Source organism: Corvus moneduloides, chromosome 1, assembly GCF_009650955.1.
Source record: "Corvus moneduloides isolate bCorMon1 chromosome 1, bCorMon1.pri, whole genome shotgun sequence".
NCBI lineage: Eukaryota > Metazoa > Chordata > Aves > Passeriformes > Corvidae > Corvus > Corvus moneduloides.
In genome coordinates, this window is record NC_045476.1 from 109867673 (window position 1) to 109880429 (window position 12757).

The 12757-nt window shown below is 38.8% G+C and overlaps 1 protein-coding gene across 1 annotated transcript; it reads right to left on the reverse strand.

The window, feature by feature from the left end:
- Window positions 1-209: 209 nt before the first annotated feature.
- NAPG (NSF attachment protein gamma) lies at window positions 210-12533 on the reverse strand. The gene is made up of 12 exons (XM_032121838.1): window positions 12382-12533; window positions 10254-10321; window positions 9031-9115; window positions 8423-8440; window positions 7837-7867; window positions 7260-7369; window positions 7055-7121; window positions 6309-6379; window positions 5360-5438; window positions 4776-4855; window positions 4161-4290; window positions 210-3201 (listed from the first exon to the last, which is right to left on the reverse strand). The coding sequence occupies exons 1-12, from the start codon at window positions 12435-12437 to the stop codon at window positions 3052-3054; spliced, it is 945 nt and encodes a 314-aa protein (XP_031977729.1). The 5' UTR covers window positions 12438-12533; the 3' UTR covers window positions 210-3051.
- Window positions 12534-12757: the final 224 nt, after the last annotated feature.

Here is a 12757-nt window from a genome sequence, read left to right on the forward strand (position 1 = left end):
GTTACAGAATTTGCATCTTTAAATTGTGTGAAATCTAGTTGTTTTTCAAACTCCCCATTGGATCCAACTGAATAATGAGAAGCTTACATTCTCATGCCAAAAACCACTTTGAAAATCTATCCCAGTGACAAATTAAATATAATTAATATTCATTTTCAAATGGTAGGCCTCAGCAGGACCTGATCAACAACAGAGAAAGCTACCACACATGCATTAATTTCAAGTTTTATTTTTCATGTTGGTGAAACATAGCCTCTTCTCAAGAGGCAGCATCTGTAGAGCTGTCACAAACACCATTTTGTACTCTATTACACCACAGATTTGGAAAAAGAACAAGTAAAGCACAGGTTTCACACTGCACTTGATCATCTGAGTATTAAGTTACAGATAATTTAGAAATCTTCTGATTTTACATATACATTGCATCGGCCACTGCTCAGCCTTCATGCACAATTTATTTTTTTTCTTATAGTCAACACTGGTTTTGGAAACTCTCTTGCTGTAAATGTTATCTTTTCTATTTTGGATCACTTAAATGGTATTTACATCAGTGTGCAAATTGCTTTGAAAGATAGAAACAAACACTAACACATAATATACAGACAGTTTCTTCTATAGTTAAACATTTACTAAAAGGCAGTTAACATTCCTAACACACTTTTACTGTCTAAAATAGGAGAATAAGTTATATAAAATAGACCATCTTATTTTCAGATGCTTCCATTTCTGCAGATTTGGTCTTTGCAGCAACATTGCAATTAAAGAGTAAGATTCTTCTACTAAGAATCAGAAATGTCAATTTAATGGCAGCTTAACATGTTTAGTACCAGCCACTTTTGTCCCAGATTTTCCACACTTGGCACAGAACAGAAAAACAAACAACTTGAGGGAGGGGGAAAGACAGTGTTGCACATCTATGTGGTTTTTTTAGCCCTATGGAAAGAATGTTTTAAAAATGTAACACATAAATTTTAATTTTTCTTTTAAGGGCCTGTTAGTGTTACAAGCACAGTTTAAATAAAACTGCAAATTCTTCCACAGAAGCACACAAAGTTCCCAGTTTTCTTGCACCTCATCATTTCAGATACATGCAATTGTTCACACACACAAAAAGCAGACTCCTTGGGATCACACAATAAAACTGATTCCAGAACTACAAGGAGCAGGAAATGCTTGAAGAAAATTACTTAGCGTTCCCTGAGTTCCTACATGTGCATTTTTTTTTCTACCTGCGATAAAGACTCCCCATAAAAAATGTATGTTCAACTTGATTAACAAATCCAGAAGGCAGAAGTTACCCTTCAGTTAAAATGAAGTGAGTTGCTCCAACAGCAAAAGATCTAGAAGAGCTCTAGAATTCTAGGAAAGTCTTCAAAACCATCTTTCATGTATACCTGCAAGCATTCTCAGAAAAAAGCAACTCATTTCCTAAAATTTCACAGAGCCGAAACTTTTATATACATCATAATACCAAAGGGAAATTACCCATCAGATAGTGAAGAACTACAGGTGCATCTCAAATAGCTTTAAAACTCATAGTTATTATTATACAAGACAAAGACACAATACTGGTTTTTGAACACCCATTAAATTGAATAATGTGACTTTCTACAGCAGCCCTGCGTGCAAATTACGCTGCAGTTTGTGCTCCCATCTCAATGCTACTGAGTGCTATGCACCCCAAGGAAACTGAGCCTTAGCCCTCTAGAAGTTGAACCTTCATCACAATTACGCCCAACACAATTTTGTCAGAGATATGCTTGATATTTTTTATGACATCCAATTCCTTAATATGGCAGAAACTGTCCCAACACTTAACACTGTGCTTTTGGGTCTCTTGTTTTACAGAGCTTTGGGCATCACACACAAATCCCTGCTGGATTCCAAGTGATGTCACCTTAGTGCAGACCTTGATTAGGTCCTGCTGAAGAAACAAGCCACAGTCTAGAGTTGACGACTTTTAAGCATAAAATGGTGAAATAGATTTAAGACACTAAAGAAGCTTGCAAAACACATGATGACTTGAAACCAAATAGAGAAGATGCATTAAAATTTGGTTACCTTGGACTCTAAGCTAGTTAGAAAAATGCTGTTTATAGAAGATCCGTGTTCTATGCTTTGAAAATATGAAAGAATCAAATGTATTCGTAGACTAGCATACTGATTAGCAAATAAACACCTAGGACACTCACAAACTCAAACATATCCCTGAAACATTTCATCTAAGTTTTCATTAAACGTCTGTCTTCAGAAGTTTATATTCAGCACATGTTACCTGCTAACTTCAGTTTCTTTTTTTGGTTATGGCACACTTCAAAAACACTGCTAAGGATGGTTGTTCACTCCTAAGGTGCATGTCACAAACACTATGGACTTCTTTATTTATTTCTAAAGACTTCAGGTCAATAAATTTCTTAAGAGGAAAGACAGGTACGTATTTTTAAGCTTGCAAGATAAATTCAATCTACCTGACTTAGTGTTTTCCCCACTCATATGGATACGGCTTATAAAGATTAAGGTATTAAAACAATACCCCCCAGTGGAGTAAAAACATGGTGAAAACAAACTGAATGCTCCCCCTAGTGCTTACACAAGTGCAAATCCTGCCTGGCACAGTCTGCCTTAAATTGCTTAAACAGGAAATAAATAGCCAGATGAATGATCATACATTTAACTCCGAAAGCAACCACGAACATCTTACTGGGACCAAAAGTGTCAGCTGTTGAAATCCAGCGTTTAAAATTTTGTACCACACTCCCTCCAGTGCTTCTGAGGTTTTGGTTTCTTTTAAACTGTGCTTTTAGTAAAACTTTTCTCAATTTTTTTCCTGTCAGCTGAAGGCAGGGCCCTAAGGATGAAGAGATGAAGTCCAAGGATGTTTCAAGATGATGGGTACAATCATGCTTTTTCTCCTGCATTGCACCCAGAAGCTGCCAAGTTAGTATTAGGATTCCCATATCACAATTGCAATGAAGCTCTGGTAAATCTGGTACCTTTGGATATGCTCAGCATCACAAGTCAGTCAGATATTTAAGACAACCTAGTCTGTAGCTAGCATAGTCCACCAGAATATTCATCCTCTTCCTCATCAGCATGAGAGCCCACTGCAGCTGGTCCTCTGGCTTTGTCTTGGGCAGCATTTGGCGATTTCTTCTTGATTCCACCTCCTGGGACCACCAAGGTAAGACCAAGCTTGGCATACTGACAATAACAAGGCAAGTTTAATTTCTGTACTATCATAAAATTGATGCTCACAATAACCAAGCAGGAAACATTCAGTATAGAAACAGAGTGATGATGCTCTCAGGGTGTATCTTTCCAGCTTGGAATAAACATAATATTGGCTCATTTTTCTCTCAAATAGTCTGAGAATGGCATACAAGATCTGTATTGATGCTGTTTATTATCAAATAAATTGGCCACATAGCTTCTCTATTTCAAGCTTTATGTAGAAAAGAAATAATTCCATATGCAGCTCTTCATACATTATCTAGTATTAGATCATGTAAAAAGTCTTACAAGTGTTGTTCAGCAAGACTAGTAACTTCATTTTTACTATTCAACGAAGTAAAATTAGTCAATACTGTTACAAGGTTAGGTAGGGATGGGTGTTTCCACTGCTTCACACCTTTCCTATCTTATACTTCCTACAATTTACAAATACAATTAAATAAAAAATGGTGGGGAAAGAGACACAACTACTTGCTCCAAATTCAAAATCTTTCCTTAATGAGTACCTTGCTAAGAATAAGCAATGGAAAAAAAACATTCAGTGATACCATCCTGCAGGCATCACGTCTGCTCATGTTTATGCACATTTATCTGCTGCAGGGTATTTCTGAGAAAAAGCAGAAGCAGCAAACTGTTCTGGCCCTTAAGGAAGCAAGCAGAAGAGAACTGAATTTTGGTCAACTCATTAAACAAATTCAGCAAATCCTTAACAAGCTGTTCTTTCACCTAATCCTTCACACCATCTGAAAGGCAGGCAGCACCATCACTGGCAGGCAAAGTAAAAGAACACAGGAAGCTCACAGCCACAGGGCAGCATGGCAGCAAGTCACAATAAATACATAGACTGTGCCCTTCTTATTTTCCTCTACTAGGAAAAAAAACACCCTCTTATCCTGAAAAAACCCCAATCACATGATCTGCCTACTTACATCATTATCCATGTATTTGAAGAGTGGAGAATTACAGACTTCAGAAACTTGATCCTGATCTTGCTGATCATACCCTTCTAAAAGTTGCTCTAGTGCTGCACAGTCTTCACTTCCATTAAATCCTGGTATACTGAAGGAAATTAAGGGTTGATTTGTTCGGGTACATGAATCACATCCATAAAAATTGAACTTTAACCAATATTAGTGTACACACTGAGAATAAGATCACAATCATAGTCAAGACAAAACAAGAATATTAGATTTTTAATTTCTTTTCCCTCACTACTCAACAAACTCTTTCTCCACTTTACATACAGAAAAATTGTAATGAGTTTCTATATATAAAACTGGAGATTTGGAAAGTATAAGCAAGATAACTAGTTCTTTATGACTTTTTATTTTAGGTTTGTTAAGAAGAATCACTGTAGCCATTACAGCTAAATCTGTTATGTGTGAAAAAGATTCCTGCTAGCCATACACCAGGGAACATTATTATTGTACTGTAAGTCAACAGAAGTGCAGGTTATAAATTTATGAAAGAACAATGTCAAGCAAGATAGACCTAACACCAGTGAAACATTCAGTTTAAAATTATAGGACACAAAGTAGACTTACCTGTAGCTTTCCCTCACGCATCTTTCTGCAGCAACATAATCATTTCTATGAAGATGCACTAAGACTTGAGCAATAGTTTTCTAAACAAAAACAACAACAAAAAAGTAAGCCTAATGTTTCTTTAGAAATTAACAATAAAATATGAGAAAAATGGTAGACTGTTAATATCTAGTATGAGAAAGGTCATAACTCACAATCATCCTAAGATACTGACACAAGTGAGTCGGAACAATCCAGAGAAAAAGTAGAGCCATCTCCTCAGCTGGTATGAAATAGGTTATCTCCTATAACATTTTAATGAACTGTTGTCCCAAGTAACAGTTTTTGTAGTTTTTTATTTTTGATAACATCTTTATTTTTTATGTGTTGTTTGGTTTTGACAGCTCCTGTATATAACAACAACTTATCTTTAAAATTATAAAAGTACAGCTAAAGTTTGGGGAAACACCACTACCACAAACTCTCATCATTTAGCAAGAAACCTTAATCAAGAGGTACCCATCATCTGTCAGATATCAGCTGTCATTAACTACAAAAATAAAAAAATTGAGACATATTATCAGAAGTTGTCTCTTAGAATTTACCTTATAGCAAGTGGGGTAGTTCTCAATTTCCTTATAGATACTTTTTTCCTTCTGAAGAGACAATGCAGCCTCATCTAATCTAAAAACCAAATAAACAGGAGTATCAGTGCCAGGAATACAGCACAATGAACCCAAGGCTGATTGCAAAGTGTTTAACTAATACAGTGGCAAGTCTACTGGAATAAAAAGCAACACAACTAAAAATCAGCAGTAGATCTTAGCAACAGAGTAGGTAAATATACAATCAGCAATTCCTTTTATGTACGTGCTAAGAACATCTCTGGTATTTATTCAGAGAAACCTTGGTTGTTGTAACATTGTACAAGATGAATGCTTTGTTACATACCCTAACACATTTCTGTATGTCCTGAGGTTACTATAAGCATCTGTAAGTCTGAGATCCATGAACTAGCAATATAGTTCTTAAAGAACCTAAATGTTCCAATGAAGCAAGTCTAAGATGAACTGAAGGTCAAGTTTGGGGCAAGCAATTTACAATTACACTTGTCTCACTGAGACTCCAAGATTCACTCTTCTTTAAGAAGTCCAGAATCAGACTGCTGCAAACTGATTTCTTTCCTCAGGTTAGTCCTAATTCCTCTGTTTTATATTCCACAGCTATAGAAGACTTTCAAGTACTTTCTACTTATTAGTGTAGGGGGGAAAAAAAAAAATCCTGAAGTAGTTTAAGAATTAATGAAAACTGGTTTGCTTTCAACAAACAGAGCAAAAGTCTTTCAGCTCACATTCTCCCATCCCAGAACACAAAACAGGTGGTTCCTGGATGAACACAGCATATCCCACCAAGAAACTGGATCTTAGTTTGAAGCATGTCTCAAACAAGAATTAATAGTACATAAACCCAACAACACCAAGACAAAAAAACACAATCAAAATCACATTTTAAGGTTGAAACACATTGAAAGAACAAAAGGGGAGAAAGCTATACCTGCGTCCTCTGACCAGAAGTCTTGATGCCTTCCCTAGCATTTCTAATGCCTGCCGTAAACGTTCTTCATTCTAGAGAAGAAAAAAAAGAATTCATACATTCTTATTTCATTTGCACAGAGTTAAGACCACTAGACTTTAATCTAAGTGTGTCACCTGTAACTCAGACCAACTGTTAGTTATTTTTATCAGTAGGTCACACACTCAATGGAAACACAAAGTGTATTGGTGCTCCCAAGTTCCATAGCCAGCTCCTGTATGGATCAGCAGAGGAACAGAGGAATGTCAATGCAGATTTGCTAATCTGGAAACACGTGACAACTGACAATAGAGAAGTACATCAAAGCCACTTGCAAAAAGGCAAATCATTGGCTCATGGAACAGGTAGAGCACCAAGCAAAATCTTCTCTTCCGTGCATTCAGGGATTTCAAATTATTTTGGGTTACAGGACTCCACAGCAGACATGTTCTCTACCCTCTGTGCTGCCCAACAAGAGGCAGAAAACTCAATCTACAAAATTCAGATTCCATCAAGTCCTAAACTGAGAAAAAGGCAAAGCAAACTGACTTCTAACTTTTGTCATCTCCTTCTCTACAGCACGAGAAGCCTTAACCTTCATTACTCAGCCACTGACGTAAAATGAAGGAAACATAATTTAGTACCTAATCTTAGGCATTTCCTTTACTTTACAGCTGAAAGAAAAAGCCCAACAAACCAAAAAACACCCGCAAAAATCCCCCACTTACTTCAAACACTGATGCTGCTTGCTGATAGAGCTGCACAGCCTTCTCTGGACTCACATTTTCTATTAACCTGTAATAAACATCAATACTTTCTCTTCAGATGAAAGGAAAATATTTTTTTACCTGAAAGCATCAAAAAGACATAAAAGAAAACCACAGACATACCCATGCCCTGCACAGATTCTAACCACCAATAACTCAGACTCACTTTCCAGCCCGTTCCAGTGCAATGGCTGCTGTGTCTGGTGTGCCATTCTCCAGGTACATCATACTGGCTTTCTCGATCAGCTGAACTGCTTCAGGGAGCCTCTGCATCTCCTACAAGGCAACAGTCACAGGACACTCCTGTCAGGAAAGGAGCTTATGTGCAAGGACACAAATCAAAGCAAATTGCAACACCTTATTTATTAGGATTATAATTTTTATTTTCAAACTTGTAGAGCTGGTGAAAGTTGACCACCAACTCCATAAAATTCACTTTTAAGTATTAAACTTCTGTGTCGGTCATGAATTCGTGGTAGTTTGGAGCAAAAGCAGCACCACTTTTCTGTTACCCTCTGACATGAAGTACTCTTCTTTCCTTCTACAAAAGGAAGACTATTTTTCCCCCCAAATACAAATGTTGCTTTCCTAATCTACTGAAGGTATAGATGGGGATTATGAGTCAACAAAAAAATTTCACCTGAATATGCAATTTGCTTACATATATTTGTAAAATGGTCCAGTGCACAATACTCGTCACTATAAAATAGAACTTAAAAATAAAAACTAGTACATGACAATACCTTTAGCATCATGCCAGCTTGTTCATAAGCTCTGCAGAGAAAAAAAATGTACAATTTGGTTAGAGATGGTGTATTACAACAAGCTGTAGTTATGCAGCAAAAGTTAACATGCATTGACTATCTAACATCTTCACTGTTAATATTTAATGCTTTGAGGGTGTTTCAAGTGTTTTATTTAATTACATGGCACACATGTAACTTTATCTTCCACAAAATCCAACCACACTCCACAGAAAAATCTATTCTAATCTGATCCCCAGGCAATATTTGGATTATTGTCATCTCTGAAGTACTTTTTAATTAAAAATTTCTTTATAAGCTCAACAGTGTAGAATTTCAAAATTATGAGAAGTTCATCTAAGAAAAAATATTTGCTATCAAAAGGTGCTGAAGAATGCCGATATCATAATGTCTTCAGGTGGCCATTGCAGGTTTTCAGACTTTCCTAGCTTCCACTTCCACTGAACTAATTTTGAAGCAGCAAAATTACTTGAATCAGAACATTTACTACACTAAGATCAAAATGACAGTTCATGCTTGTACGTTAAAAAATGAGTTTCAGATTACTTAGCACTTCCATACTTACTTGGCAGCATGAAAGAGACTGGACATAAAATTGTCAAAGTCAAGGACAAAAGCCACAAAAAATATAATGCAGGAAAAATATTAATGTACAAAATCTTACACAACTACTAACTTCAAAGCAAGAAACCCCATAAAGGCAAATCGAACCTACTGCAACTGCAGGCAAGTTGTCAAAAATAAATAATTCTAAGAACAGAATAAATGCAACATACCAATGTACAGCTGAATATAAAGTTGTAAAAAGTACATTTACATAAAATACCTTCCTGCTTATTAAATAGTACTACAAGTACTGTAATAATGGCAGAGCTTCATTTAGTTTATATTATGCATTAGTAGGTAATTAAAAAACAATTAAATTCTGAAGCAGTACCTAGATATCTCAGGTACCTGTCAGCTGTTATTGGGGACAACACTGATTTTCTAACTGAGAGTTCTTTAATTTTTCCACTCAGAGCACACAGAAACAGTCCTTTAAAAAGCAATTCTGTTACACTGACAAAATGTGCAAATACATTAAACAACCTGCTACCAGCCCCCATTACTCCAATCTAAGTAGCAACTAGTCAGCTTCTTGGAAAGAAAGAATCTCAGTCAATGAAAAGATACGCTTTATTGTTTTCATGCGCCTCAGCTTCCCGTAAACAGGCTTCTCTTGCCTGGTCAAACTGCTTGGCATTCTTAAAAGCAACAGCTGCAAGAAAACAAATAAGAGTTTTTATTTACAGCTTGACATTGTCTTCTTTTTACCAGTGCTGCTCAAGAGTTTAGCTACCTAAAGATGCAAACAGGCTCTTTAAATGAAAGGTTACAGTTTACCAAGGCCTTCCCAAAAATCCCAGACGGCTCTCCTTGTTTCATTAGTTACATAGTTACCATTAAAGACATTTATTGTCAACACCACTTCCATACCACTACAATATCATACATAGCTCTCAATATGTTTAGCTGGACTTTGAAACTCACTCATTCTGTATTTTAATTATAGAAATGGAGGAATGCGTATTTATATCATTTTAATCCTTAGAGGTTAATACAAAATCAGTACAGTAGGAACAGAAGTGTGCCACCAACAAAGCATACCCATAACTTCATCAGCACAACCACTTCAGGGTACAAATATGTATTTCTATCTCATTTAACTGATAAAATATTAAAGTAAGATTTAAAATAAATTTCAATTTATAAATGCTCCAGTTGTTCTTCCAAGTTTGTATTTTTTTATTCAGTCTTAAATGAATAAGAAGGAATGCCTACAGTAAGAAGCCAAGAGACCACAAGAAATTACTACTATGAGAAAGAAGAAAGTGCTTAAGAACAAAAAAAAATCGACTAGTAAGGATTTTATATTCAGTGTATCACTTGATAGTGGAAAAAGGGAGGAAAGAACAAACCAATCTGGCAGCATTTCACCTTACTGAGACAGTCTTTGACAGGACTTATGAAATAAGATGATGATAAAGCAAAATTTTAAAACCAGCTTGAACATCTGTTGTTTTGTAGATAAAGTCACAGGATTTGGGGGTGGACAAGGTGAAAGAAGGAAAGAAAATTTTATTTGCGTCACATATAGCAATATAAAAAACAGAAGCTGTAAGCTTGAAGACAATATTGGTTTTGAAAACTCTTCCAGATCTCCAAGTACAACATGAAATTTACCTTACAGTGCTACCAAGAGGATTTTTTTGTTGTTTCATCTTATGTTTAATCTTCACAACAGTTTTACTTACACAGCAATGTAATAAAAATATGTAAAACATTAGCAGGGACTAAGCTTAATAAATACTTTGAAACTATGAAATACATATGGCCATATTTACAGCCACACATACCTGCCTTCCCATATTCAGTAGCTGCACTGTCATAATCTGGTTTCCACTTTAAGAATCCAGTTTTCAGGCTAAAACACAAGAAACAATTAGTAAAGATTTTATGTTTTACCTTCAGGGCACTTCAGATATATTTCAAACTTCAGAATACCCCTGAAAGGAGCAATTACTTATATGTCAATACTAAAGTGGCATCACTACTGTAAAAACAAATGCCAGCACTGTTAAGAGTTGCATAAAGCACTGCAATTATCTCCCACAGTTACAACCCTCACCCTAACATGCTTCCACTATTCCCAGAGAGTCTTCCCAAGTCCATCTTCTCAGCAGTAAGAAGTCAGCAGAAGAAAAATACTTCCTCCTACACCAATATATCTTCTCCAGATTTCTAATGACAACACCTGACAATTTTTTTTTTCCACGCATCAGGAAGTTTCCAGCATTCCTCTACAGGATTTTTTTTTGCTCCTGAGAATTACCAAAGACTCTCCAACGCATACACAAATAAAAGAATTTACTTACCAATACAAAACCCACAAAACCTCGTAAGTCATTTATATGTCTAAAATAGACCGTGACACTAAAAGATGCCACATGTAGGCATAAATACATAGGGAAAAATGTACACTGGAAAATCAGGTGAGTCATTAGGCAACTTGGAATTCAGTATGCTGACTTCCTCACTTCTAAAACAAATTTTAAAATTACCATAACTTTAGAGTCCACTCGCATATTTGTTGTAGGCCAACACATCATATGCAATACATTCTCTCTCTACTTGGCAAAACAGTTGTATATGGACACTAAGGTGGTCTTGTGGTCTTACTTGGATGAAAACCACAGTATGTAACTCTAACACAAGCCTTTATATAGTGTTATTTTTATCACAGAGAGTCTCAAATGCATCAAGCTGAAATACACAATGCACTCAATCTACACAATTTGAGGTTGCCTTTTATTCCAAGTGCTCTCCAGATAAGCTTAAAATTAATTCTGCTGGAGGGTACTTTCAGTCAAGCAACTTCAGTAATATATGATGGGTTTTTTTCAATTTTGAAGTCTTCCCCCTATGACAACTTATACTTTTGATCCATGATTTCCAGAGGGCCTGTCACTACTCTTTCAAAAACGACGGCATCCTTGGATTAGTCAGCTCTATTACATCTATACTGTAGTCCATGCAATTGAGACTTATAAGCAAAATGGCTATATTCAGTGTTAAAATACAAAATTACAGACTATCACAGATGTTAAGCCTTCCAAGATAAACATCAGTACTGGCCTTTGAAGCCACAATCACACATTTCTCACGGGTAGGAAACAAACACACACCACATCAGCAAAGTCAAGCCCTTTTATCCAACACGGTCTCCATAACTCTTTTCTGCCACTTGTCCATAACCTTAAAATGTGTCAGGGGACGTTCAGGATGGACATTTGGAAGAAATTCTTCACAGAAAGGGTTATTAGATATTGGAATGGGCTGCTCAGGGAGGTGATAGTCACCGTTCCCAGAGGTGTGCGTTTAAGGAAAGACTGGATGTAGCACTCAGTGCCCTGGTCTAATTGACAGAGTGGTGTGGGGTCACAGGTTGGACTTGATCATGTCAAAAAACCTTTTCCAACCTAACTGATTTTGTGACTTGTCTTGCTCCCATTAACTTCAGCAGAAGGGCAGAAGTGACTGCCCTCGCTCTGCAGTCAGGGTCGGAGGAACAGAGGCCACAAGGCCCTGAAGGAAACTGCTCAGGCTCCAGGCCTCTCAGCCGTACCACCTCACCGACCCCACTGTTTCGCCTTAGGCCGCTCTGCTCTGCCGGTTCGGGGCAGCAGGCCCTCTACAGCACCCAGCCCCGCAGGGAGGCTCCCCTCAGACACAGGAGGGGCCGAGCAGCCATGCCCCCCACTCCCTCCCCGCCAGCCCCCCTGCCCCGCTACCTCCCCCTCTTCTCCCGAGCGCCGCCGCCTGGCACACGGGGAGTCTCCTCAGCCCCGCTGCCAGGCCAGGAGGGGACACACCGCCTCTTTGGGGTATGAGCGCCGGGCGGCCCGGACAGCGCGGACGCCGAGCTGGCAGCCGCTCGCCAGCTCCCCTCAGCCCGCACCCTCCGCCCCGCTGCCCTCCGCTCACTATTTCTCCGCCTTCGCGATGTGCTCCAGCGCCTCGTTAATCTTCTGCGCCGCCATCTCGCCAGCGCGGCGGGCCGGACTCGGCCGCGCTCCTCCGCCTCGCTGCGCTGCCGCTACGGAACGGCGCAGGGATCACGGGCACCGGGAGCGGCGGGCGGAGCGGCCCGGGCCCCGCCTGCTCCCCGCGCCTGCGCCGGGGCCGCGGCCGGAGTGCCCGCAGTGCCCCGAGTGCCCGGAGTGCCCGGAGCGCCCCGAGTGCTCGGAGTGCCCGCAGTGCCCCGAGTGCCCGGAGTGCCCGGAGCGCCCCGAGTGCCCGGAGTGCCGCCAGTGCCCGAAGTGCCCGCAGTGCCCGGAGTGCCCGGAGTGCCCCGAGTGCC

Bases quoted from the DNA above. Each gene is read 5' to 3' on its own strand.
- NAPG (XM_032121838.1), bottom strand. From the start codon at position 12,437: ATGGCGGCGCAGAAGATTAACGAGGCGCTGGAGCACATCGCGAAGGCG. The intron at 4,856-5,359 runs GTAAATTCTAAG...GTTTTTGTTTAG, and splicing joins ACTACCCCACTTGCTATAAG to AAAACTATTGCTCAAGTCTT. The intron at 3,202-4,160 runs GTAAGTAGGCAG...TGTTATTGTCAG, and splicing joins TCAAATACATGGATAATGAT to TATGCCAAGCTTGGTCTTAC.